The sequence below is a fragment of the Nicotiana tabacum genome, chromosome 4, assembly GCF_000715075.1.
Source record: "Nicotiana tabacum cultivar K326 chromosome 4, ASM71507v2, whole genome shotgun sequence".
NCBI classification, from domain to species: Eukaryota; Viridiplantae; Streptophyta; class Magnoliopsida; order Solanales; family Solanaceae; genus Nicotiana; species Nicotiana tabacum.
Genome location: NC_134083.1, coordinates 119,256,132 through 119,284,020, shown reverse-complemented (window position 1 = coordinate 119,284,020; position 27,889 = coordinate 119,256,132). Strand labels below are relative to the sequence as shown.

At 36.0% G+C, this 27,889-nt stretch overlaps 3 protein-coding genes across 4 annotated transcripts; all 3 read left to right on the top strand.

Annotated features, from left to right (window-relative positions):
• Window positions 1–2,282: 2,282 nt before the first annotated feature.
• On the top strand, window positions 2,283–9,021 carry LOC107798399 (U3 small nucleolar RNA-associated protein 18 homolog). The gene is made up of 2 exons (XM_016621376.2): window positions 2,283–2,727; window positions 7,169–9,021. Exon 2 carries the CDS (start codon window positions 7,346–7,348, stop codon window positions 8,846–8,848), a length of 1,503 nt encoding a protein of 500 aa, XP_016476862.1. The 5' UTR covers window positions 2,283–2,727; window positions 7,169–7,345; the 3' UTR covers window positions 8,849–9,021.
• A 2,464-nt stretch (window positions 9,022–11,485) lies between these two features.
• Window positions 11,486–18,108, top strand: LOC107798400 (uncharacterized). Of its 2 annotated transcripts, XM_016621379.2 has the most exons (5): window positions 11,503–11,644; window positions 13,135–13,187; window positions 15,343–15,552; window positions 16,129–16,221; window positions 17,302–18,108. In XM_016621379.2, the coding sequence occupies exons 3-5, from the start codon at window positions 15,428–15,430 to the stop codon at window positions 17,870–17,872; spliced, it is 789 nt and encodes a 262-aa protein (XP_016476865.1). In that variant the 5' UTR covers window positions 11,503–11,644; window positions 13,135–13,187; window positions 15,343–15,427; the 3' UTR covers window positions 17,873–18,108. The 2 variants fall into 2 exon arrangements, with proteins under 2 accessions (XP_016476864.1, XP_016476865.1); XM_016621378.2 differs by lacking the exon at window positions 13,135–13,187 and having other exon boundaries at window positions 11,486–11,644.
• Window positions 18,109–25,362: 7,254 nt separating this feature from the next.
• Window positions 25,363–27,156, top strand: LOC142180092 (uncharacterized). The gene is made up of 4 exons (XM_075251015.1): window positions 25,363–25,668; window positions 25,722–25,907; window positions 25,993–26,595; window positions 26,980–27,156. Exons 1-4 carry the CDS (start codon window positions 25,363–25,365, stop codon window positions 27,154–27,156), a joined length of 1,272 nt encoding a protein of 423 aa, XP_075107116.1.
• The last annotated feature ends 733 nt before the right edge of the window (window positions 27,157–27,889 follow it).

Here is a 27,889-nt window from a genome sequence, read left to right as displayed (position 1 = left end):
AGTGAATGCATCTGTATTCTATATGTAATTCTGAATATTGATTTCTTAATTTTATAACTAAGTTTTACATTTTTGAGACTTCATAAAAACTATACAATAAATAAACAAATTTTATAGCTAATAACGTCAAAAAATGTTTGGAAAAGTTATAGTTTAAGAAAAATTGTTTCATACTACAATACTGCTATTGGCCAAACTCGTGACAACTGAAGACCATGTGATGATGTGAATAATTGAGAGAAGAAACAATTTTGGATTTTAGTCATATGTTAATTAGAATAAGTCAAAATTAACAGCCTGAATCGCTGACAAGATGGTATTTTTAACAAGTACTATTAAACTGTAATTCCAAGAAAATATGATGTATTATGCAACTTCCCAAACATTTGATACTTATTAGAGTCAGATCCAACATTTTGGCACTTCCGCACTACTCACTATTTTATAAGATATAGACCTAAAAACTCTTTTATTGTCGTATTTGGAGAGTTATTTTGCATTTTGTTTCATTTATATTGTATTTTGTTGTTGGGATTCTACCGGGGTTGTTGTTGTACTTTGGTTGAAATTCTATTTGGAAAATGGTCCGAAACCAATCCGAAATACGCCCGAGTCCCTCGGGACCACGTCCGAATATCCCAACAAGTCCCATAACATAATATGGACCTACTCGAGGCCTCAAATACACATAACAACATCAAAACAATGAATCGCACCTTAATTCAAACTTGAAGAACTTTGAACTTTTCAATTCCCATAACTCGTGCCGAAACATAGCAAACCACCCCGGAATGAACCTAAATTTTGCACACAAGTCCCAAATGACATAACGAAGTTAGTCTAATTTTCGGAACTATAATCCGAATCCGATATCCAGAAAGTCAACTCCCGATCAAACTTATGAACTTTCCAAACCTTTAAATTTTCAATTATCGCCAATTTGTGCCTAAACCTTCTAGAAACATCCAAATGCAAATCCGGGCATACGCCCGAGTCCAAAATTACCATCCGGACCTAACGGAACCATCAAAAAAGTTTAATCCGAGGTCAAATGCTAAAAAGTCAAACTTGGTCAACTCTACCAATTTAAAACTTTCTAGTTGAGAATCATTCTTCCAAATCAATTCCGAATAACCTGAAAACCAAAATCAACGATTCACACAAGTCATAATACATCATACGGATCTACTCATGCCCGTAAACTATCGAGTGAAGTGCAAATACTCAAATGCTCAAATAAAATTAAACTAATAAAGTGGTAATAACAATGGATTAAAAATCTGTAATAACTCAAGTAAATATTTAAAATAATAAAACTAACTTAAAAATTATGCGGGTAAAAAATTACGTGCTTACAGTATTAATAATACTTTTTTTGATACACTTTTTGAACCTATGCAATAGTTATGCAAGTATTAGTTATACACCATATTTGGTATTGTCCTATGCATAACTGATGCATAGGCAACCATGCTATTAACAATGCAATGGGTTTTACTGCATGCATTGCGATAACTATAATCTTATCTAACGGAGCAATGCATGCATTAAAACCCATTGCATGTATTAAACGACCCCATTGTATTAACAACCATGATATTAACAATGCATGCATTAAAACCCATTGCATTGTTAATACCATGGTTTCTTATGCATTAGTTATGTGAGCACCTAATTTTTTCCCCACATAGAAATTACTCCTAAAAATAGTCCAATTTTTTTTTTTTTTTATTTTATTTTATGAATTTCAGGAGTTTTTCTTTATTTGATTTTGCATTTAGTTGCATATTTAATAACTTAAAATAATAGAAAAATAATAAAAAATATTCAATGTTGCATTGCATAAGCATTTTAGATCTTAATTGTATTTCAGATTTAATTACACGAGTTAATCGCATTATTAAACAAAAATCACAAAAATATTAGTCATTTTACATTTTTTAGCTTTTAGCCTTAAATTAGTAATTTCATTTCATTAGTTTTAAGTTGATTAATTATTTAAATATTAAAAATAGATAATTAGGTTTAATTCCACAAATTAGATTTGATTTAGGACTTAATTTAGATTTTAATTAATTTGGTTAGGGTTTAATATCAATGAAAATCAAAGGAAAAGAAAACAAACAAAAGAAAAGGGGGAAATTTTTTAGTTTAAATCGGATTGGGCCAGTCTCAAAGAGCCCAAACGAATTCCCATATAAGCCCAATTCACCCCGACCCGCCTGGCCCATTCGCCCTTCCCCCTCATTAAAAGTCCCTTTCCCCTTAACCCTAAAAAGAAAAAATCCCCCATTTTCTGTAAAAAAAAAAAAAAAAAACCAAGCAGCCGCCCCTTATTCCTCCGTCATCTCCAAACAGACTCCCCTTCTCAAAATACACCACACCCTAGCCGCTCCATCACAGACCTCCCTCCCACACTTTCCTCTCCTCTCACACACAGGAAAATTCACGATCAAATAGCTGAAAATTTCTGGGTTCGAACTTTAGGATCTCAGATCTGAAACAAAAACTTCAAAAAAAAGAAGAAGAGAAATTCTGGAAAAGAAAGTTGTTTCGAAGCCTTTCTCCTTCATTTGGTATTTCTGGAAAGTTAAAGGGTCTTTTGGGCTGTTGAAAGTATTTTTTTTTTTTGGAGCTTGCTGATTTTCTCTGCCGATTGTTAACTGAGCTTCATCTTCTGCTTCTAAGCTTTATTTGGTTATTCCTTGTTGGTGATTTCATCTCTAGGTATGTTTCACATTTTAAGCCATCTAATTGAATTGATGAATGAATATCAGCTGTTTGATACCGTGTCATAATTCCAGCCTATTTATTTGCTTACTGAGTGGTTCTAATTTGACCATATGTGTTGTTATTTGTTCGTTTAAAATGAGTCAAATACTCAGTAACGTATGAGTTAATTTCTGTTATGCAACATCAATTACTGATTATTGTGTTAGCCAATCTTTGCTCACTAGTTAATGACTTCATATCCATTTGGATCTATGAATTTGAATACCAGTGGATTAAATATATGTATGATGAAGAAATCAGCTCAATGAAGTGGATGTGTGATTCTGCTGCCACACGATTAGGAAAAGAACAATGTGTACCTCTTGTGTTGTATTTTGTAGTTTCGCCAATGTACTCGTCTGTGTTTAAAGTGATAGACTCCTCCTGCTCAATTGTTATTGATTCATTATCTGATGTTAAACTTGAAACTATGTTGTTTTAATTGGTTTAGTAGTTTTTGGTGTTATAAAAACACAATTTTAGTAGTGGAACGTATGAATCAAGTGTTAATTGTGTTAAATCTGACTTCCAAAATGAACTCCAATGCGGCAAAGGCCCAGAGAATTAGAATCAATTAATACCTCATACTTTTCAATAACTCTTTCCATAACACATGACCTTTATAGTCAATCTCAAACATAGAGAATGAATAATTTCAAACACCGTAGTTTGCTTTAGGCGCGTAATTAAATCATCACGACTATGGGTACAGTTCCCGTGGCATAGTCGTGGTACATAATCCCCAATTCGGGTGCGCATTTCATGTGACCCGACCATAACTTCAAACAATAATAAAATTAACATGTTGTAAAGCACGGGTGCGTTTCACGTGGTGTGATTTGCGATGTGTACAAAAATAACAAGTGCGCGACACCGCGACTTGTTTAAATCATCACGACTTGTTTCCACCGCGGGTCACCATCGGTCAGTGTTGCTCTTCTTTTTTATTTTTAAAAAATTCCGGACATTGACTGTTTTCTTTTCTTCGTTGACGTGTCAATTTTTCATTGGTTTGATATGCCATGTTATTGGTAAGTGATATTTAGAGTTGTCTAATTTGTGTTCAATTGCTACATTTTTCATGGAGATTAAGTGTTTAATAGGAATAAGGCAGTGAAAAATTTGGACAAGTTTAAGGGGCCATGTATGTATTCAGCCTTTTATTTATTTAAGTTTAAGTTCTGATGCTTTAAAAAATATTTACACAATCAGGTCACTTAAAATGTAATAATTGCAGCTAATTTGATTTGTAAAACTAGTATGGTTGGCATACAAATCAAATTAGCATAGCTACAATTATATTTTAAGTGACCTGATTGTGTAAATAATTTTTAAAGCATCAAAACTTAAACTTAAATAAATAAAATGTATATATATGTTCATTGTAATTTTGGAGCCACTTCACAAATATGTAGTGTGCGCTAGCGGTGCTCTTCACCCACTACTTATTCAGATTTTCAGTCAATTACTTAAATATTCCTTACTTTCTTACTCATGGAGCTGTTATTACATGGCAAAGCAAATAAGGCCGAAGATTAAGGGATAAAAATCACAAAGAAAAACATAAGCAAACACGGTACTTTTTCGATTAAGATGCACTATAATCTAATCTAACCAAAGCCTCAGAATAGAAGCAACCATAATTTTTTTTGTAACTAACCTAAAATCTGTTCGTACAATTTAAAAAATAAAGGTAGAAACTTACATAGGCGGCGAGGAGCAAATGTGAATGTACATGGAGAAGGTTTTGCCTTATTTTTTGTTAAAAAAAAAGATGTTCGAATTAGGGCTTATGTTTGTTCTTTTACAGGGAATTTGGCCTCGGGTCAAGTCAATGTTTCCGGTTCAAGTTTTTATTTCCTTTTTAATTTTAAACATGCGTATTAGGTCGATGGGACTTTTTAGTGTCATAGTCCTTCAACACTTTTAGCGGTCGTTTGATAGGGTACATGAGAATAATGATAAATAGGATGTGTTAGTAATGTTGATATTAGAAATGTTTGGATTAGTTATGCTGGCATTAGATGCAGACATATTTCTTATTCATTGTTTGGTTTGATGTATTAAAGCATTGCACAATTTCAAAAAGAATTATTTGTTTGTAAAAATACCTCTTAACCAGTCCATCACTTTATCTTTTTAAAAGAAACATATGTTGAAGAATGTTTTTATATGAAAAGGTTTAAAAAAAATTATTTGATTCAGTATCAAACTTGCATTAATATAATAACACATTTTAATCAAGCATACATTTTGAAGGTCAATTTTGTCTATAATGGGTCGTTTGGTAGGATGCATAAGATAAAATAATGCATGCATTAGCTTTGTGTATTAATTATACTTTGTTTGATACACTTTTTGAACCTATGCATTAGTTATGCAAGCATTAGTTATACACCCTCTTTGGTATTATCATATGCATAACTAATGCATAAGAAACCATGGTATTAACAATGCAATGGGTTTTAATGCTTGCATTGTTAATACCATGGTTGTTATACACCTTATTTGGTATTATCATATGCATAACTAATGCATAAGAAACCTTGGTATTAACAATGCAATGGGTTTTAATGCATGCATTGTTAATACCATGGTTGTTAATACAATGGGGTCGTTTAATGCATGCATTGTTAGCACCCTATTTTTAATGCATGCATTGTTTCGTTAGATTAGATTATAGTTATCACAATGTATGCATTAAAACCCATTGCATTGTTAATACCATGGTTGCCTATGCATTAGTTATGCATGAGACAATACCAAATAAGGTGTATAACTAATGCTTGCATAACTAATGCATAGGTTCAAAAAGTGTATCAAACAAAGTATTAGTAATACACAAAGCTAATGCATGCATTATTTTATCTTATGCATCCTACCAAACGACCCCTTAAAGACAAAATTGTCCTTTAAAATGTATGCTTGATTAAAATGTGCTATTATATTAATGCATGTTTGATACTGAAATTGCTCTCGCTATTGATATCTATACTCAGACAATTTCTTCATTGTAAATTTATAAATCTGTACTTTACTATTATGTACTGGAATGCACTTGTAATCAACTCATTTTTCTTTTATATTTTGAATTCAAAATTTATTTTCCTAATAATCCAAAAGAGTGAAATAAAATTATATCCCTAGTTGATAATTAAATACTTAGCATATTTTCTTTTTTATAAATCAATATCCAGTTCTATACTACAATATAGGTAGACAAATCAAATAATTTTTTTTTAAACCTTTTCATATAAAAACATTCTTCAACATATGTTTCTTTTAAAAAGATAAAGCGATGGACTGGTTATGAGGGTATTTTTACAAACAAATAATTCTTTTAGCAATTGTGCAATGCTTTAATATTAAACCAAACAATGAATAAGAAATATGTCAGCATCTAATGCCAGCATAACTAATCCAAACATTTCTAATATCAACATTACTAACACATCCTATTTATCATTATTCTCATGTACCCTACCAAACGACTTCTAAAATGTTAGAAGGACTATGACACTAAAAAGTCTCATCGACCTAATGCACATGTTTAAAATTAAAAAGGAAATAAAAACTTGAACCGGAAACCTTGACTTTGACCCGAGCCCAAATTCCCTGTAAAAGAACATACATAAGCCCTAATTTGATCAACTTTTTTTTAAAACAAAAAATAAGGCAAAACCCTCTCCTTGTACATTCACATTTGCTCCTCGCCGCCAGGTAAGTTTCTACATTTATTTTTTAAATTGTACGAACAGATTTTATGTTAGTTACAAAAAAATTGTGGTCGCTTCTATTTTTGAGGTTTTGGTTAGATTAGATTATAGTGCATCTTAATTAAAAAAAGTACCGTGTTTGCTTATGTTATTCTTTATGATTTTTATCCCTTAATCTTCGGCCTTATTTGCTTTGCCATGTAATAACAAATCCATAAGTAAGGAATATTTAAGTAATTGACTGAAAATCTGAATAAGTAGTGGGTGAAGAGCACCACTAGCGCACACTATATATTTGTGAAGTGGCTCCAAAATTACAATGAACATATATATACATTTTATTTGTTTAAGTTCTGATGCTTTAAAAAATATTTACACAATCACGTTATCAATTAAAAAAAAAAAAATATTTACACAATCATGTCACTTAAAATGTAATTGCAGCTAATTTGATTTGTATGCTAATTGCGTAAAGAATTTTTACAGTATCAGTTCAACTGATGGTGTAAAAATTCATTGCACTTTCAATGCATTTAAGTTAAGTTTATTTTAGTGGGTTCGAATGCATTGCTTTTGTGATGTTTAATACAACAACCCAGTGAAATCCCACAAGTGGGGTTTGGACTTTTGTGATTTTTAAAAATTGACGGTAATAGTTTGGAGTCTATCTATATATGCAGTGATATCAATCTTGGAAAATGGCGAGCTTGGTATCGCAGAATGCTTCTCATACAATCGGGGTTGAAAAGTCTAAAAGGAAGGCTAAGAAGGAAGTAAGTGAGAAAGAAAGTAATAGGAAGAGAAAGAAAGAGCAAAATGAAGAGAATGATGAATTAGAAGTCGAGCAGTAGAAGGAAATGAAGAAGCTTGAGAACTTATTGTTTGGCTCCTTGTACAATTCTGTTGGGTTCGGGAAGGACGATGAAGAAGAAAAGAGAAATGATGGCGAAAACGATTCTGCTATGTTCTTTGTGGACCGGTTTGCGGATAGTGCGTTGTCTGTTTATGAGGGGGATGCACAGCTGGTGCCACAAGGTATCCACATTGTGGGAAAGGAGGAGCGGAAACCGGTGTGGGTAGATGACGCAGAAGAGAAGACTAGTATCAAAATAGCAAGCGTGAACAGATTGAGGAAGCTGAGGAAAGAAGAGGGTGAGGATGTCATATCTGGTTCCACGTACGTGGCGAGACTAAGGGCTCAACACGCTAAACTTAATCCAGGCACTGAATGGGCCCAAATTGATTCTCAAGGCATAAGCTACAGTTCTGATGATGAAGATTCTGACGAGGAAAGTAAACATACTGAGGGCTACGGTTCAAAGAATGTCAAGTTGGTCGGTGATATTCTTCAATCAAACGAAGATCTTGTTGTCAAAAGTCGCACAAAGTTGTTACCTGGGCTTCTTGAATATTCGAGACTGGTTGATGCAAATGCACCTGATCCTTCAAATGCACCAATAAATTCTGTTCAGTTCCACAGGAATTCTCAGTTGCTCCTTGTTGGTGGATTGGATAAAAAACTCAGATTTTTTCAGATTGACGGGAAACGAAATACAAAGATACAGAGCATCTTTCTTGAGGATTTTCCAATTAAAAAGGCATCTTTCTTACCCAATGGGTGTCAAGTTATTATATCAGGAAGAAGAAAGTTCTTTCATGTCTTAGACTTGGTCAAAGCAAGTGTAGATAAAATAGGTCCTCTAGTCGGCAGGGAAGAAAAGAGCCTGGAAAGTTTTGAGGTTTCTCCTGATTCAGATACAATTGCTTTTCTTGGTAATGAAGGATACATTTTGCTAGTTTCCTCCAAAACAAAGGAGCTAATTGGGTCACTGAAAATGAATGGAACTGTTCGCTCAGTGGCTTTCACCAATGACGGACAACAATTATTGAGCTCTGGTGGAGACAGCCAGATTTACCATTGGGATTTGAGAACAAGAACTTGCATTCATAAAGGTGTTGATGAAGGGTCCATAAATGGTACGGCTCTTTGCACTTCACCAAATGGTAGTTTGTTTGCTGCTGGTTCAGACAGTGGGATAGTAAATATTTATAACAGAGAAGAGTTTTTGGGCGGAAAGAGAAAACCAATCAAGGCGATTGAGAATCTCACAACGAAAGTGGATTTTATGAAATTCAATCATGATGCTCAAATATTAGCCATCAGTTCTAGCATGAAGAAAAACAGCTCAAAGCTAATTCACATTCCATCATTTACAGTTTTTTCAAACTGGCCTTCTCCAAATCAAGCCGTGCACTATCCGCTCTGTTTGGATTTTAGTCCTCATGGAGGATTCATGGCTATGGGAAATGCTGAAGGAAAAGTGTTACTGTACAAGTTGCATCACTACCATGATGCATAGTTTGTTTGTTTAATACTGTTGCCATTATGAGCTACAGATATTTTTGTTAGTGTAGGATGGAGTTCAAAGGCCTTTCAATTGTAGGATGGAGTTCAAAGGAATGATTTCCTTTCAAATTCTGATGTAACAGTATTATTTAAAGTATGGAAAGATTATCTCTGTGATTTTGTTAATTTTAGCAAAGGGTTTGCTTTTAGCAGAGAATTCTTCAAGTGGTCTTCGCTGTTTGTGGTAAAGACTGAATGGTTCTCTCTAATTCCTAGTTTGGGTTACTATTGATGCACTTTTGTGCAAATTACATTCAACTTTAAGTAATTACTGCTGCTAGTTAAAGTAAATACTGTGTAGTAATAATAGTAATTTTACCTGTTTTGTTCTTTTATTTATCTTTACAGTTGAGGTTGATTTGTACATAAGTTAAATTTCAATCTTAAAAATCTTGCCTTTTCCCCCCCTTTTTGTACTCTCGTTGTTTTGGTCTGCTGCTATTAGGCATGTAGGAAATTTTGGGAGGGGGGGAGAATTCAGACACAGAATTTCATATTCAAGTAGAAAATCACCTGTCATAGAATTGCTCTGTTATCCACCTTAAAATGGCTTCTTTTTATTTATCAGGTACTTTGGTTCAAATGGCGCGGTTTCAGATTCCCGAGAACATGATCCTTGATAGGAAGTGCGGGGGTCGAGCATTAGGGTTGTAGGTTAGGGGGTGGTCGAGCATTTTCCTCGCTGCGCCGACTAGTCTGATAGTGTTTTGTCTAGGACTGCTAGCGCTTTTGTTGTGTTTCACATTTTTTTCCTGTCTTTCACATTTTGGCCTTTCCATTTATTTGTTGTATTTTACGATGCTCATACTATTTTTCTGATTTCTGATTTCTGTTGTTGTTACGGATCTATTGTCTCTGAGTCGAGGTTCTCCCGGAAACAGCCTTTCTATCTCTTCGGGATAGGGGTAAGGTCTGCATACATTCTACTCTCCCCAGACCCAACTAGTGAGATTCTACTGGGTTGTTGTTATTGTTGTACTTTGGTTCGAATGCTATTTTTCTTAGTCGTCTTAAAAAGAATGTTAGCATTCAAGCGACTAGAGTGAATGCATCTGTATTCTATATGTAATTCTGAATATCGATTTCTTAATTTTATAACTAAGTTTTACATTTTTGAGACTTCATAAAAACTATACAATAAATAAACAAATTTTATAGCTAATAACGTCAAAAAATGTTTGGAAAAGTTATAGTTTAAGAAAAATTGTTTTATACTACAATACTGCTATTGGCCAAACTTGTGACAACTGCGGACCATGTGATGATGTGAATAATTGAGAGAAGAAACAATTTTGGATTTTAGTCATATGCTTATTAGAATAAGTCAAAATTAACAGCCTGAATCGCTAACAAGATGGTATTTTTAACAAGTACTATTAAACTATAATTCCAAGAAAATGTGATGTATTGTGCAACTTCCCAAACATTTGATACTTATTAGAGTCAGATCCAACATTTTGGCACTTCCGCACTACTCACTATTTTATAAGATATAGACCTAAAAACTCTTTTATTGTCGTCTTTGGAGAGTTATTTTGCATTTTGTTTCATTTATAGTTGCATCTTGTAATTGTATTTTGTTGTTGGGATTCTACTGGGTTGTTGTTGTACTTTGGTTGAAATGCTATTTGGAAAATGGTCCGAAACCAATCTGAAACACGTCCGAGCCCCTCGGGACCACGTCCGAATATCCCAACAAGTCCCATAACATAATATGGACCTACTCGAGGCCTCAAATCACACATAACAAACATCAAAACGATGAATCGCACCTCAATTCAAACTTGAAGAACTTTGAACTTTTCAATTTCCATAACTCGTGCTGAAACATAGCAAACCAACCCGGAATGAACCCAAATTTTGCACACAAGTCCCAAATGACATAACGAAGTTATTTCAATTTTCGGAACCACAATCCGAATCCGATATCTAGAAAGTCAACTACTGGTCAAACTTATGAATTTTCCAAACCTTTAAATTTTCAATTATCGCCAATTTGTGCCAAACCTTCTAGAAACATCCAAATGCAAATGCGGGCATACGCCCGAGCCCAAAATCACCATCCGGACCTAACAGAACTATCAAAAAAGTTTAATCCGAGGTCAAATGCTAAAAAGTTAAACTTGGTCAACTCTTCAAATTTAAAGCTTCCTAATTGAGAATCATTCTTCCAAATCAATTTCGAATAACCCGAAAATCAAAATCGACGATTCACACAAGTCATAAATACATCAGACGGAGCTACTCATGCCCGTAAATTACCGAGCGAAGTGCAAATGCTCAAAACGACCGGTCGGGTCGTTACAACACTATAATTACACTAGGATAAACAAACAGATCGTCGTAATTACATAACTGTATAATTATTAGGATGTGTAATTACTACCCTAGTAATTACACCAATCCAATAACCAGTGGTTTTCCTAATAGACCCTAAATTGTTTGATGGTCGAAGCATTTCAAAGGCATCTAACAAAAATTGTGATGGAATAGATATTAGAAAAATTCTATAGGAAATGCTTGTCCATTTAATGGACCTGACGTCACAAATTCACGATTAATTGGGTCGCAATGCAGGCAAGCGGACACGAGTTCGGAAATTGGAAAAAAGAAAGTACTAGCATTTCGAAGGCTATTTAAGGGATTTGCTGTCCTTGCCCTTTGGCACCTATTCCCCCGCGCAGTTACTTGGGTCGCAGTTTTCTTCATATCCATTCGCTGCGGATTCTCCATTTTCGTAAGCTTGCAGGTACATTTATCTCTCTTCTCTGTATTTATTCACCTATTTATTTTATCTAATAGCAAGTAATTACCTCTGTCTCCGATTCCTTGGAATAGTTTTAGGGTTACGTTGTACTCTTCAATGTACAAGCTTGTGCTGTGTCTTCTCTGCTTTGGGTTTTGTTTGCCTCTGGTGGGATTTGAACCGTGGTTCTTAGGGTTCTTTTCATCATCTTAATTTTTACCTGGATTTGCATAGTAAAACGTTAACTAGGGTTTCGGACTTATTGGCACTTATATTAAAAAAACATCTGATTTTCTTAGCAATTAGAAATGTAGCTTAACCACCGGCTTATACGTGCAATTAATTGTATTGCTTTGTAATTTTTGCAAATTTTATTTGCCCATCGTCTATTGTTCTATGCTCTTTTAAGGTTTTTGTCGTGTGTGGTTTTGTTATCTACTAATACTTAATGGAGAGAGCAGAAGTGGGAAATCACTAAATGTCTGAGACGAGGTGGCAAATTGGGCCGCTAGCTCAAGCTGTGAGTATGCATTGCTTGCTGTACTCCGTTTACCTTGATTTTAGGTAGAAATTGGTTGATGGAATGGAAGTTGAGGAGAATTTCATTTTTGACATTATGGATGCAAAAGGGTTGCCTGGTTTGTGGCTGGAAGTGACCTAAGGGAAAGTTGGGGAGGATTTTTTTGTCTGACATTCTGGATGTGAAAGGTTGCCTGGTTCGTGGATAGAAGTAAGCTATAATTCTCTTCTACATACAGATTACAACTGAAATTCTATTCGACGGAGATGAGAACATTTTTAGTTATTAGTGATTGAAGGATGACACCAAAATCTTAAATCCACTATATCTTCTCTTTGGTGGAAAACAGAATACTGACTACATATGTAAAGACAAGGATAGACAAATCTAAAGGATCCTCAATCTCCAACTTTGAGGTTATTGGCTCAAGTCATTGGGGAGAAAAGGGTCAATAAGGACTTGTTGGTGATGGGTTGGCGGGTTGCGTGTGCTATATCAAATAAATAAAAAGGTTGACTTCATCCATAAATGGTAGTTAGCTCGTCTTCTTTGTTTATTGTTTTTTTTTCTTGTGGGGGGTTGTGGGGGTGAGGCTGTGAAGCAATATAATTGTGTAGTTCGCTTGTTCAGCTAATTTATTGTTAAGTCATAGACAAAGTGAATGCGACGTTGGTTTCAACTAGAGTTTTGGGTTGGGAATGAGTTACGAATAGAAGAAATTATAATTTATGTTCCTTCATATCTGAGAAATTGATTTGGTCCAAATGCAAGTTTTTGTTCGAGCACTAAATCTCCACTGAATCGGAAGTGTACTTTTGGACAAATTATAATTTTCTATTCAACATGTGTTGGAGCAGTGCACCTTACTAGTGAATCATGTGATTGTGCATCTTGAGGTCATTTACTCATTTAGTTTTATGATACAGCATATTACAGTGAGGAGGAATTATATTGCTATGATTGAATTATGCAGGGATGGATAATATGGGAATGGGCTGCATTGGGAAGTTATTGGATTTCTACTAGGTGAAAGTGATTATATAAATTATCAGTGATCTAGTGTATTCACCATTCTTTCTTCGATTGTCTACTGCTTGTTGATTGGTAGCTGGCCTGGGCTTGTATTGTGGAATGTCCTCTCCTCTTTAACTTCTTTTTCCCCAAGAAGTTTCACCTTTTGCTTTCCTAGAGTCAAATGGATTAACTTAAATAAGGGCTTTAAAACATCTTGTAGTTGGTAATAAATTGTAGGGTAACTTTCGTAACCTTCTTTTATGAAGAGTAATTTTGGCAAATTTTAATTTTTTCTTTTCAAAAGTGTGAACTACTATACTTTGAAATTAGGCAAGTTGACCATTGGGAATTCAGATAGTACTTACGGAATTGGGATAAGGGAGTAGTTTTACCTTTTCTTTTTTCAAAAAAAGGTGAAGACTAAGAACAAGAAACTTAACACTTGCCAAAACTAGAAAAGGAAGTGAATGGACTAGTGTATAAATTGATGCAATGGGTCCATTCAAACTTTCAAGTTTCAAGTTAAGATGAAGTTGCCAAGAGCTATGGTGTGGCACAAATAGCTCGGTAGGTGAACGTAGTACATCTCCACTCCAAGATAGGAACCTCATCTAGCAGTTAGCACTTGTGCTGCAATTAAGGCTTCGGATTTGGTACGCCGTTTTATAAAGGGGGAGGGGTGGGTGTAATGGAGATCTTCTAGGGTTGTAGCGCCATTCAGTGTTATCAAAAGCGAAAAGCGTAAAAAAGCTCTAAGGTCTGTTGGTGCTTTAAGCGCAAAGCGCAAATAAAGCGTGGGCTTTAATGGAGAAAGGTGCAAATGGTGAAAAATTACAAATATGTATGTGTAGTCCAAGACTAATATCTATAACCATAAATACCAAATATATAGACAAAAATTGAAGAAAATTTACGATAAAGTGAAATATCAATTGTTTAATGTTGCCTCTTCAGGATTACACTTATTGGCAAGGAAAAGCATGTCTTAGAGCCTTGATGACAACACTGAACCTAAGCGAGGCGAAGCGAGACGCTCAACATATTTTGAGCCTCGCATCAAGGCTTAAGCGCGCTTTAAGCACGCCTTTGATAACACTGGCGACATGCAGCATAGCTGAGGTGATAACAGGGGAGAAAAGGGCATAAGGTAGTCCCTTGCTGCTATTGGGGGTGGTGTAGTAGCTAGCTTTTTTAATGCTATTTAGCAAATTTTCGCCCAATTTGTAATACTTGCTCTTATCAATGGGTTGTGTTACTTGGGACTTTGGTGGGACTGGTGGGGGGGTTGAGGATTCATACTTGGCAAGATGTTAAAAGTTAGGATTATATGTATGGACAGAAATGCAGAAATGATACAGGGGCATGGTCAATGATATTTAAAAAGGAAATAAGGGACCTTGTGCTTAATGTAATTAATTTTTAATAAAGAACTGTGGTCCTTCCCTACTAAAGAGATTGTACATCTTCAATAGACATGAAGAGCACACACTCTGGAATGATATTCATAACTCCTTGCTCTTGAGCAGTTTCTTCATTGGGCATCTACTCCTAGTAGAAGCTACTGCACAGTGATGTACATTCATCTCCACCTAACAAAAGAGTGAACAATCAATAACAATGGCGAGGAAGTTTACACTTAAGCTTCTGTTCTTTCTGTGAGTAGCCAATATGTCACTTGTTTCGTTTGATTACAGTTTGAAAAGAAGGAAAGTAACATTGGACTGAGAAATATTACCTGATCTCTTACCACTTGACATATATGTTGTATTCTCTGTTTTAAGTAGTTTATATTTCGAAGTAGTAGCTGTTGTTTGCAAAACTGTGCCTTTTACCTACACTTATATCACTTTTCTGCTGGTTACTGAAGCTATCTCTATATTTTTATGAAGTTGAAAGCCATTATGAGATCGTCTGTGGTGACTAGAATGTTAATGATAATGTGTGGGTATCTATTTTCCACGAGATGTGCACAGTATGTAGGATGTGGCTGGAGACGAAGTTTCCTGTGTCAACAGCTTTTTAGTGTATATAACCTTGATGTCTAAGTGATCTTGCTATTGTGTAGTGTCTCCTTAGTGGTGTTGGGGGTTTGGTATATAAATCATGGGGAGTAGAGGTTTTTTATGGATTTGTGATGTGGTCTTGGATGTGTGGTTGTGGTGGACAGGAAGAGGCAGCTGGTGGTGGTGGTGGTGTGGTGATATTTTGCAGGTGGTTTTGTTAGTGGTGGTTTACTCGTGATAGTTTTCAAAATGAGATCTGCCAGCAGAAGCCGAAGCAGGAGCAGAAGCAGGAGCCCAAGAGATCGTAAAATCCGCACGGAACGGTATTCCTACCGTGATGCACCATATAGACGGGAGTCACATCGGGGCTTCAGGTTATCTGGTTTTCAATCATTTGTATGTTGCTTAACTATTCTCATTCCCGAGCAATTGTTGGCTGGAAGTCTGGAACTAAGGGAGTTGTGTCTGTTAGACATGGAAATGGAGGATGTTTGCTATCTTGCTTTTACAGTTGCTTTAACATGAATGTGTGGATAGGTTGAATTGTACCTACTAGTTGGTTTCAAGATCTATCTTTTTTGCACTTTTAAAATAAGGCTGTTTCACAATTTAAGACTAACTAATGGACTAAGCTGAACATGACTATTTGAAGCAGATTTACCACCCTGATATTCATCTGCATTAGATTGAAATGCTTTACCACCCTGATATTCATCTGCATTAGATTGAAATGCTCAGTGGTGAAATTTTCACAACCACTCTCTCTTGACTGATAATAGTGCTGTCTATGGTTTATGATTTTATGTGCATGCTAGATATGTCAAGAAATCTTCAACTCTTTCTAGGATCTACAGTTTTTCATTCTTTTGCTCTTCTGGAGGACGATTTACGTGAGCTTTACCTTCTTTTTTCTATCTTTCCAACAATAATCAATTATTTTTTCTTTACAGCCCAGACGGTCTCTGTAAGAACTGCAAACGACCTGGTCATTTTGCTAGGGAGTGCCCTAATGTGGCAATATGTCACAATTGTGGTCTTCCTGGGTAAGCATCTAGAAAGTTGCTGATAAACTACTTACTAGTTCCCTTCCCTCCTCCCCCAACTTTGAAAATCTCAGCATTGCTCGTAACTTTGATTACCGGTACATTCTTTGTTAAACTGTTGGCTTATATATTTAGTGTAGAAGCTGCCAATGTCATTCCTGTAGCCTTGTTATTATCTTTAACACCCCCCCCCCACACACACACACACACACACACACACACACACAATAGTTAAGAACTCGACACTTGGATCCAGGAAACAGATATTAGCAAAACCGAAAAAATAGAGAAATGACTGAATTTCTTTAGCCACCTGATTCAAATAAAATATTTTTGGAACCGTTCTGAATTTCCAAATCTTCTCAGTTGTTTTTTGTTCTGCTTGATGATGGTTAAATTTTAAAATTCAAATTATCTTGACATGCTTTTTTTTTTTGGGGGGGGGGGGGGGAGCTTATAAATAGTTCTCTTACAGCCTAATTAGCGGGGAAATATTTCCTTGAAAACCAATGCCCTGTCCTCGGGCTGAGCATGCCATTTTGAGATGTGAGGAAACTGCAAGGTTAAGTCATTACACTTTCAAATGAGATTAAATACATCAATTTTAGTACCTTAGCTTATATGCGTTCCCAAACTATTGTTAGAAGTGTCGTTATACGTGTAATTTACTGTGTACTACTTAAAATTTTGTCTTACTGCTCAAACACTTTTTTGTGCAAGTCTTATTGCTCAAACACTTGAACCCAAGTGCTAAAATGTTACTTCAAAAATCAACAAGAGCTACATATCAGGGGCATGAACACACACATGAAAGCCTGAATGAAGTATCTACATGCAGTATAATACTAGTTTATAAATCACTGCTTTACCCTGTCAAAAAAAAGTACTAGCTTTGAAAAGTCACTTGATGGAATATACTTATCCTTCCCTTTTCTTGGGGTTTTTGTTCCTTCTTTTTGCATACTTCTTAGGTGCATCTTTCTTGCCATGCGTGTTTGTGGAAGCTGGGTTAATTAGTTTTGGATAAACCACTAGTATATGTTAACTTGTTATTCTTGTTTGCTTTGAATATTTCAATAGGCATATTGCCTCCGAGTGCTCCACAAAATCTCTTTGTTGGAATTGCCGAGAACCAGGCCACACGGCCGGAAATTGTCCAAATGAAGGAATTTGCCACACCTGTGGGAAGGCAGGACACCGTGCGCGAGACTGCACTGCTCCTCCACTTCCACCTGGGGACCTGAAGCTGTGCAATAACTGCTTCAAACAAGGGCATCTTGCAACTGACTGCACAAATGAGAAGGCATGCAAAAATTGTAGAAAGACTGGTCACCTGGCACGTGATTGTCAAAATGATCCCGTGTGCAATTTGTGTAATATATCTGGTCATATGGCCAGAGATTGCCCCAAGGCCAGTGTTATTGAAGAGAGAGGTGGTGGAAGAGGACATCCATCTCGTGGGTTTGGTGGTCGTGGGTTTAGTGGTGGTGGAGGATACCGGGACATTGTTTGTCGAACTTGTCAGCAGGTAGGCCATATGAGCCGTGATTGCATGGCCCTGATGATTTGTCACAACTGCGGGGGAAGAGGACACCAAGCATTCGAGTGCCCCTCCGGAAGGTTTATGGACCGTTTTCCTAGGAGGTATTAACAGATGAAAGACCTGCCATATTGATAGGCTGACAGTCTGAGTGGTGATACTGCCTTTAGTTTGATGTAAGATCGTCATTAGTTTAGAATAATTTGGATTTTGGAGCAAGTTATTTGCAGCTTGTGTTGAGTGTTCTCGATGCATTTGAAGCACTTGTTTAGAACATGGAGTTATGTGATTGCATTGACGTTTATGCATTTTATTTGAGACGGATCGTTATACAGATTTTTCTGGTATATGTGCTGTTTATGTTAATCTCGGATAAAGATTTGATTTTAGAATTTTGATCAAATCACATTAATTGTGATTGTCTTGCTGGTCTAGCCTGCTATAGAGCTAATTGATAATAGGTCTACTTTCTGCAACAACGGTTCATGCAGGCCCTTATCTCGTACTTTTCTCCCAAGTTTCATGTTGTGAAAAATGGGTAGCTTCATGTATTTGCCATTTCCTGGTTCCTTTCAGTTTTTTCGGTGATATTGCTCTAGTTCTTGAACTGCTCTTTTGGGTCTGGAGTTCACGTGCAGTACCTTTACATGGGGCCTGTACCTCCGAACCACAGTTTTATGTAGTTCAAGGTGAAGTGGGAAAAAACTATAGGTTGGGGTAAATGATCGATTTTGTTAATCCATGAAAATGTGGCTAAGTATTAATTTATGACACTCAGGTTTCTGTTTCTTCTCCAGTACCAATCAATGAATAGATCTCTTTGATTGTATTAAAGGCAAATGCAAGCTATTTAGTTGAAAGGAAGGTCTCCAAAGCACTATGCGGAGAGTCAAAATAGTTGCCAATCACTGTTCCATCACTCAAAACATAAGCAGTGGTGTAGTTATATTTCGAGGATAAGAGAATGTTATGTTGAAAATTTTTAGCCAAAGGTAAGAAGTGATATTGAGAGATACCCAAATAAGAACTCAACAACCAGAACTAGACAGGGTTTGTTCTTCTTCGCTTTTCTTCTTTTTGTTCTTTTTTTTTTTAAATTTAAAAATATTCCTCATAATGAATAGACAAGTTTTTTTACAATGTAATGACATTATTGTTGTGGAGCCTAAGCTATCAGCTGATATAGGATTTGTTTGAATACACCCACCCCCGTCGCACTCAAATCCTATCAGGTAAGTCTTTACAATTGTCACAAGTAAGAATACATGTGGAACCTTATCTACGTAGTATGTTGTTGCTATAGGAGGCAAACCCAGAATTTGAGTGCGACAGGGTGGGTGTACACTATCTTTAGATAATGCCAATTATTAGCGATAAAGCTTGCAACTCTTTAAAGCTTTAACGATTATGATAATTTATCAACAAAGTACAATCTTTCAGTCAAGAGATATTGCTATTTTTTCGAAGTGATTGTTAAAGGAAGAAAGATTTTTTAATTTTCTATTTGTAGAAAGAGGAGCTACGGTTTAGAGCTTTCTATTTTGAGGGTGGGACTTAAAAAAGAACAATATTAATTAAGTTGATTATTATGTACAAATATTAAATATAATTGAATTCAAAAAAGGATAATTTTTTTTTTGAAATCTGTAAAGTAAAAGTAAAACCTAAGATGCAAGAGTTGGGTTGTGATCCCAAGTTGACAAGTGCAAGTAGGAATTCAGCAGCACACTCAACAAAATCTACCATACCGCCTTTTGTGATTTTGGGGGCACCATTAATATATTTAAGAGGTCCTTGATGTAACGGATTCCAGTGAATCCCCTACCCCTAACATAGGGCCGCTCTCGGTTGCTATGTGAAACGTCTTACTATAACGTTATGATTGATTACGATTATACATGTTCTTGACATTTTATTTTATAAATTACATATTTGGTGAATGTTATTGACAACTTTTACACTATGTTGGTTAATATTTTAGGTTTTGTACTAGTTCAGTTAGTTTGTAAACTTTTGTACTCTAATTAGGTTATAAATTCTAGAAAATGAGCAATTTCTTGCTCGCTCAGCTTTCTCCTTTCTACATCAGCTAATCACTCTATGTTCAACCGACGTCACTTGCTTGGTACTCAACGAAGAGATAATTACTTTAGGCAGAATACATCGGCACGCCATTAAACTTGTCCTCACTTTTCACTTTAACACTTTTTCTTGAGTCTGTTCCACTTGAACCCCATAACAAGGTTACTGACACATACTACTGTGTCACTTAGACACAAAAAACACACGAGCCACTATAAGTCAAGCGCGTGTATATAAGCGCTGCTAACGTGTAATAGCCGACGAATAAGTTTCTTCCTTGTGGAATTATTATCCACGTAAGATCCATGTGTACCGGGTAAATCCAAGTCAAACAAATCGGGTTAAAATTTTTAAAAACTAACCCATATAATTACCTTTAATCTTTACAGCCCTCAGTAACAAAACCTAACCTCATTTATCGTCTCCATCTATCATCTTCTCCTTCCAAAATCGATTGCTCCATTAGCAAGAGTGTTGTCTCGACTCGAGTTACTCGTTTACTGGTATGTCTCGATTTACTCTTTTATGGAGATTTTAGTTATTTATTAGGGTTTTTGTATTAGTAATAGTATTTTTGGGAATTGTAGATACAAAAATAGGTTTTTTCATTTCTTTTCGTCGAATCTTGCTGACTGTGCTCACATGTTGCTTTTTTTTTTGTTCACTTTAGGTTAAAATCATGTCAGTGGACGAATACATTCTTGTCCGCTTTCACCATGGTGGAATATTTATTGAATCTCCAGGTGCGAAATAGGTAAATGAGTTTTCTATTGACAAAGACCATTTCTCCTTGTTTGAACAAGGGAGTTGGGTTATGCAATTGTTGGGTTTTTTTTTTTTTTATGTCTTTAACCCTAATTCCAAAGAATTTGTCTTGGTTGGAACAACTATATAATATTGCTTGTTACTGTAAGTAGGGTATTTTAGACTTGTACATTTCACATGTTGTTGAGATAATTCCTGATAGTGTGGCAGGGGTGTAATGTGGGCCGGGCCCGGGCCTAAACAGGCCTCGTGGGTCGGTCCTAAGTGGTCTCGAGCTTCGTGGGCCGGTCCTAAGTGGTCTCGGGCTTCGTGGGCTTTTTTGTAGGAACCGGCCCGGGCCCGGGCCCGGGACTACTAACTAATGGTCCCGGACTAAGTGGGCCGGTCCCGGGCCTATGTGGACCTAAGTGGGCCACGCCTATTTTTTTAAATAAAATTTTTATCTAAGGCAATTTCTTGTAAATTATATTATAGAATTGTGACCTAAATTTTTTAATTCAAATTTAAACACAAAAATATTGTAAAGAGATATTCAAAGGAATGCGTTATAATTTTTATTATAGCATTAATAAAACATGGCAATATCTTTCTTAGTCTTCCTCCCCCAATGGAATGAGCACAACAAGGTGCTAATACCACCATTGAGAAGAAAAAGAAATTAATCAAGATGTGCCAAAATACAAGTTACATATTAATTTATATGGTATCTCTTACAAATTTCATAAATCCTTCAAGGTCTGGAGGAATTTTCGTTGGTGGTGGCGGAAAAGTAGCTTGTTCATCACCGCTTCCGGGCGAAGCAGCATCCTCCGCAAGTTCAGCTAGCATTTCTTCGTAAGCTTCGTCTACCTCTGGTTGTGATTCAGCAAGTCCAAAGTATCTTCGTTCCGAACGGATCCAATCTCTGAAAAGTACTAATTTTTTTAAGCTCTCCCTCATAGACGCTCTATAATCACCGAGTTGAAATCTTGCTTGACTGAAAGCGCTCTCCGATGCCACTGTTGAAGTTTAAATAGTTAAAATATCTCGAGCCATCCTTGAAAGAATCGAAAAGTGTTTTTCTTTGTCTTTCCACCATTCCAAAATATTAAAGGAGCCGTCGGGATTCACTTCCTCAATTCCCTGCGACAAATAAACTTTAAGCTCATTTAGTTGTGAACAATCACTAGTGCTAGAACCTTGAGAACCCCTGAACCCCGCCCAAGCACTAAGTGCTCTTACTCCCGCAGTTCTTTTAGATGATTGAGAACTAGAAGAAGTAGGAGTTGGAACATTTGGTCTAGCATGATCTAATGCAATTTGATAAGCACTATAAATAGTTTGAGCATTTATTTTAATTGAGGCTATTGCTTCCGGAAGTGTAGACAACTCCTCATCTTCAAGTGCTATATCATTATAAACAGTTTCATACCAAAATTGAGGACCTCCTAATTTCATAATAGGATTTAACAAGGCAGCAACACCATAAATAGGGAGAATAGGGAAAAAATATTTTTTAAACTTTTTTCTCAAAGAATCAATAGCAAGTTGATAAATTACCCCACCTTCTGAAAAATGAGTAAACAAATTTGCAAGTTCTGCAATATAAACTAAACAGTTAGAAATAGTAGGATAATATTGCCCAGAAAATTTATTTGTAGCAATATAAAATTTTTCTAAAAAATCTACAAGTATTTTAACATTAGCCCAATCCCCATTTATAAGGTGCTCATCATCATCACTTACATGTACATTAAATGTTGAGTTTACGGGGTTTCTATATTCATATGCAACAACTAAACTTTCATACATGTAATTCCATCTAGTTGGACAAGGTTTAAGAACCTTTCTTTCTCTTAGGCCAAATTTATCGCATCTTTTAAAATATTCTCTATGTCCACTTCTACGGTTTGAATAAAAAAGCCAGTTAAGAGCCATTTTAACCTTTTCAATTTCAACATTTAAAATTCTCATACCATCACCCACAATTAAATAGTAAATATGACAAATACATCTAACATGAAAAATATTACTAAATGCAGGATTTAGTGTGGTGGTAAGTAAGGCTATAGCATTAGTGTTACTAGAAGCATTATCCATTGAAAGTAATATTATTTTATTACTAATAAAAAATATCTACAAATATCCGTAAACGTGCTAGCAATAAACTTCCTTGTGTGACGTGAATTAGTTATTCTATAGCAATAATGCGCTTTTGCATTATCCAATCCTCATCAATCCAATGACTGGTAACAGTAAGATAATCACAGTCATTACCACTTCTACTAATATCAGTAGTAATAGCAACACGATAATTTATATGAGTAAATAAATAGCGCAAATATTATTCATATTCATGTTTATATTTATAAAAATCGCTCTTTACGGTTGTGCGAGGCCATCCTTTATAAGTAGGATTAAAAACTTTTCTAATATAATGCACAAAGTGAGGGTTAGAAGAAAAACTATAGGGTAAACACATAACAATAACTATTTTTGCCAATTCTTCACGGTCTTTTCTTGGATCATAAAATAAAATATCACCGGTAATAGTGTTAATTTTCGGTTAAAATTGATTTGACCCGGTACTAAGGTCAGCCTGATTAGGAACAGTTGTCCCCTCGGCCAAAGCTTTCATTTGAAGATATTTGACTTTATCTTTAGGGTATTTCATTATATGTCTAGACAAATTTCCCGTCCCTCCCCGACCTCCAACATATTTAAAAGCTAACTCTTTGCCACAAGTTTTACACTTAGCCTTATTTTTTTTCTCTTAGTTGAATAAAAAATGGCCAAACAACAGATGTTTCGCTCCTTTTAGAAGGTTGTCTAGAAAATGTAGGGGTAGTAACAGGAGGGTCAGGCGGAGCATCATTTGGATTATTATTAATTGGGTTAACTTCAGCAACAGGACTAGTGAGTGTATTGTCATCCGGTTGCGTTTCATCAAAATCTTTTTCTTCATCATCATTTTTCTCATCATTTTCATCAATAGTTGGATTACCATAAAGAGCATTCATATATTCATGGTTTAATTGTTCACCTGGTGCAATATTATGGCAAAATTGACTCTCGGTAAATTGTAATAAACTATTATCGCTATCAAGAATAGGAGGTGTAGGACGGGTAACAAGTTTGGGTCGGGGAGCCGGGGAAAGTGGAGGAGGAACAGATTGGCCACTAGATTCACCACTCTTGGATTTTTCCTTATTTTTACTAAATATTTTTTTTAAGGAATAAGTCATCGTAATTATAATTATACAAAGTAAAACAAACAAAACTATAATATTAATACTTAAGAGTTGGAACGAGTTTACCGAATTGATGAACAACTTGTTAAAAATTAATTATCGTTGAAGACTTGAATACTTCAATTCACCAACTTCACAATTTTTCACAAATTGCAACAATAAAGTAAGCAATTATAGAAGAAAATTAGAGAGAGATTGAGAGAGATTGATGATTTTGTGAGAAAAATAAAAGAACGAGGGGGTATTTATAGTTGAAAATAGGGAAAAAGTATAATTATAAAAATTTTGGGGTTAAAACAAAGTTGGGAGGGGGGGAATGTTAAATGGCTATTTTATAAATAGCCAACGACTATTTTGGCAGGTAAAACAACCATTTTTTAAATGCCATAACGACTAGAAACGATCATATTTGGCAGAATTATTTTTAAAAAAAATAGCCGTTGGGCCCATTTAGGACCGGTCGAACCGGCCCACTTTCCAGCCGGTCCAGGTCCCAAACGTTCCCGGTCTCGCGGGCCTCAATCATGGGACCGGCCCACTCCCAGGCCTACCCCCACCCGGTTCCGGTCCTATCCGTTTAGGCCCGTTTAGGCCCACCGCCCATTTGAGCTCGCGGGCCTGGGCCTAACCGGCCCACATGCCACCCTTATAGTGTGGTCCCAATTGGATATTTATGTGGGCCAGATGTTGTTGAAGAAAGTAACAACACAATTAATAATCCATCTAGGGAAACAACAGGAGATGGTCTAGACAGTATAAATGGACCACAACCTGTTGAACAATCTCCACTTGAAGAGTTTGAGACTGTAACTGGTGGGGAAGTGGCTGCTGCTAGTGGTGGTAATTTAGAAGAGGAAGTTGCTAGTGTAGAGAATCTGAATGGTGGAGAAGGGGCTAATGAAGAAGAGGTAGCTAGTAGTGAGTCAGATCTTGATGAACTTCCTGATGAAGAGGATAGTGAAGTTGATGAAGAGGCTAGGACCTTTAGAAATGAGGATGCTACCAAAAGAAAGAAACAACCTGAAACTGCTAGTGTGCCTGTAGGAGAAGCTGGAATTGATAGAGGTTTTGAAGATATAGGAATTAACAAAAAAGAAAAATATGTTGGCAGATTAGGAGGTGATGAGGAGTTCATTGACAGTTTTGATGCTGGCAGTGATGATACTGACGAAGAGGTAGAGGTGGATTTTCAGCCTGGTGTTGACCTTTCAAGTAGAAGAAAGAGCACAAAGGTTAGATATGACACTGACTGTGAAGTGGTAATTTTTGAGTTGGGCATGATATTTAAGAATGTTGGAGAATTTAGAAAGGTAGTGGCTGATTATGCAATAAAGTATAAAGTTCAGTTAAAGCTTAAACCAAATGAGAAAGGTAGGGTAAGGGTGAAGTGTAAATAAAAAAAAATACAAGTGAAAGTTGTATGCTTCAGTTGATAGAGATTCTGGTGACTTTATGATAAAAAATTACCATCCTGTTCATAAATGTCAACCACTAAACACTAACAAGATGTGTAATTCAAAATACATGGCCAACAAATTCAAGGAAGAACTTACTGCTGCTCCTTATATGAGAATCTGGGAAATTCAAGAAGTAGTTAGAGAGAGGTTGAGATTGTATATTGGTAGAACAATAGCTTATAGAGCCAAACAGATTGTTCTGAGAAAGTTTATGGGGGATTGGAAGATGGAGTTTGCGAGATTGTGTGACTATGCTGACAATATTAAGGAAACCAATCCTGGCAGCTCCTGTTTTGTGAAATTGACAGAGAATCTGAGCCTGGCAAGAACCTATTTCAGTACTTCTATGTATGTTTTGATGCACTCAAGAAAGGTTGGTTAGAAGGATGTAGGAACATCATTGGTTTAGATGGTTGTTTCCTAAAGGGAAGCTGCAAGGGTGAATTACTGGTAGCTGTGGGAAGAAATAGGAACCAACAAATATTTTCTATTGCTTGGAATGTTGTACACCATAAAACTAAACATTCATGGAGTTGGTTCCTCAGTCACTTGATAGAAGATTTGCAACTAGGTGAAGGTCATGGCTTAACAGTAATATCGGATATGCAAAAGGTAAACAATTTATTTCTATTTGTTAGTTGTTGGTATTCTATCTTCTAGTTTAATTCTAATGTTGTTTGTATATATTGTTTTGCAGGGGCTTTTGGTATCAGTTAAGGAGTTATTACCTATGGTAGAACAAAGAATGTGTGCAAGGCATATATGGTCTAACTGGTCTAAGAAATGGAAGGGAGAAGAAAGGAGGAAACAATTCTGGAGGGTTGCAAAGGCATGTTATCTGTTTAAGTGCAACAATGAAGTTGCAAACATGAGGAAACTTGGCTCTACTATATGTGAAGATATGATGAAGTACCCAAGAGAGTCATGGTGCAGGTCATTCTTCCAAGAACATTCCAGGTGTGACATAGTAGAGAATAACATGTGTGAGACTTTTAACTTATGGATATTGGCAGCTAGGCACAAAAGTATTGTTACCATGTTAGAAGAGATTAGGCATAAGATCATGTCTAGACAGGTTGATATGATAAAGTTTGCTGAAACTTGGATTTCAGATATATCACCTATGGCTAGGCTAACATTAGAAGAAAATAAGGATTTGGCTAGAGAGTGCCAAGTTATATGGAATGTGCAGGATGGGTTTGAAGTCAAAAAAGGAGATTTGAGGTTTATAGTTGACACTAGGATGAAGACTTGTAGTTGTAGACTTTGGAGGTTGAGAGGCATCCCATGTGAACATGCTGTATGTGCATACTATCACATACAAGATGATCCAAATCAATATGTGGATTATTGGTACACAAAGAAAATATTTCTGAAGGCTTATGAACATTTCATTCAACCAATTCCTAACCTGAATATGTGGCCTGAGAGTAATAATCCTACCATTGAACCACCAGCCCCAAAGCCAATGCCAGGCAGACCCCCCAAAATAGAAGGAAGGACAAGAATGAACCTAAGAAGAAATGGGGAAAGCTGTCCAAAAAGGGAGTCAAGATGACATGTTCACATTGTCATCAAGTAGGCCACAACAAAAAAACATGTAGAGTAAGGGTATGATATGTTTTTATCTAACTTTTATTAATCATTTAAGCTTATATTAACTGTATGTATGTATTCATTTTAGAATGCACCTGGAGGGTCTTCAAGTAGACAAGAAGCATACGGAAGTCAATCAAGTCAACCAACTCAAAGGAGTTCAGTCTGTGATGAAGCAACAACAACTGTTCCCAAGAGAAGAGGAAAGGCACCTAGTGCAACTTTTAGACCTACAAAAGGTGCATTTTCAGATGCACTCCCTTAGACTGCTCCCAGGGGAAGAGCCCCAAAACCAAAAGTAGCAAGAGGATCTTCTTCTGCTGGAAAAGGGGGAATGGGAAGTGAACCTGTAGAATCATCCGCTGCTTCTGGGGAAAAAAGGGCAAGAACTGTTGGCTTTGGATGCTACACTAACACAGAGACGGGAAGGAAAATACTTAATGTAAGGACAATACTTGATTTCTAGTTATTTTAGCCTCCTAGTTATTTTTACTTACTTAGGTTTATGATTGGCTTTCTGATTTATATCAATTGCAGCCTGGTTTGTCAAGCAAAAGGGTTTTTAACCATGGACTAGAGTAAGGAGCAGCACTGATGTGAATCTGGATGATGGAATTAGGCTGCCAGGACTTAGATAGAATGGGAGAGATGCTATTACTATTTTGCAACTGCAGCAAATGAGTGCAAGTAGAAGGAACAAAGTTGGAAACAAGCACCATCTCAGTCTTCAACTCAAGTGATCATGGATAAACTAGCCAAAACAAATTAGTGACCAGCCAATTTTATGTAATATGCAGCACTTGTTTTTGTTAAAAACTTGTTTCTTTTGTTGAATGTAGTTTTTGTTAAAAACTTACTCAAGTGTTGAATGTAGTTTGCTTCACTCACCGGTAAAAACTGGATTATGTAATATGCCAGCACTTCTTTAATTTTTAATGAACTAAGTTCCATTACTTTTCTGTACTGTAATATGCACTGAAGTAAGTTTAGTAGTTTAT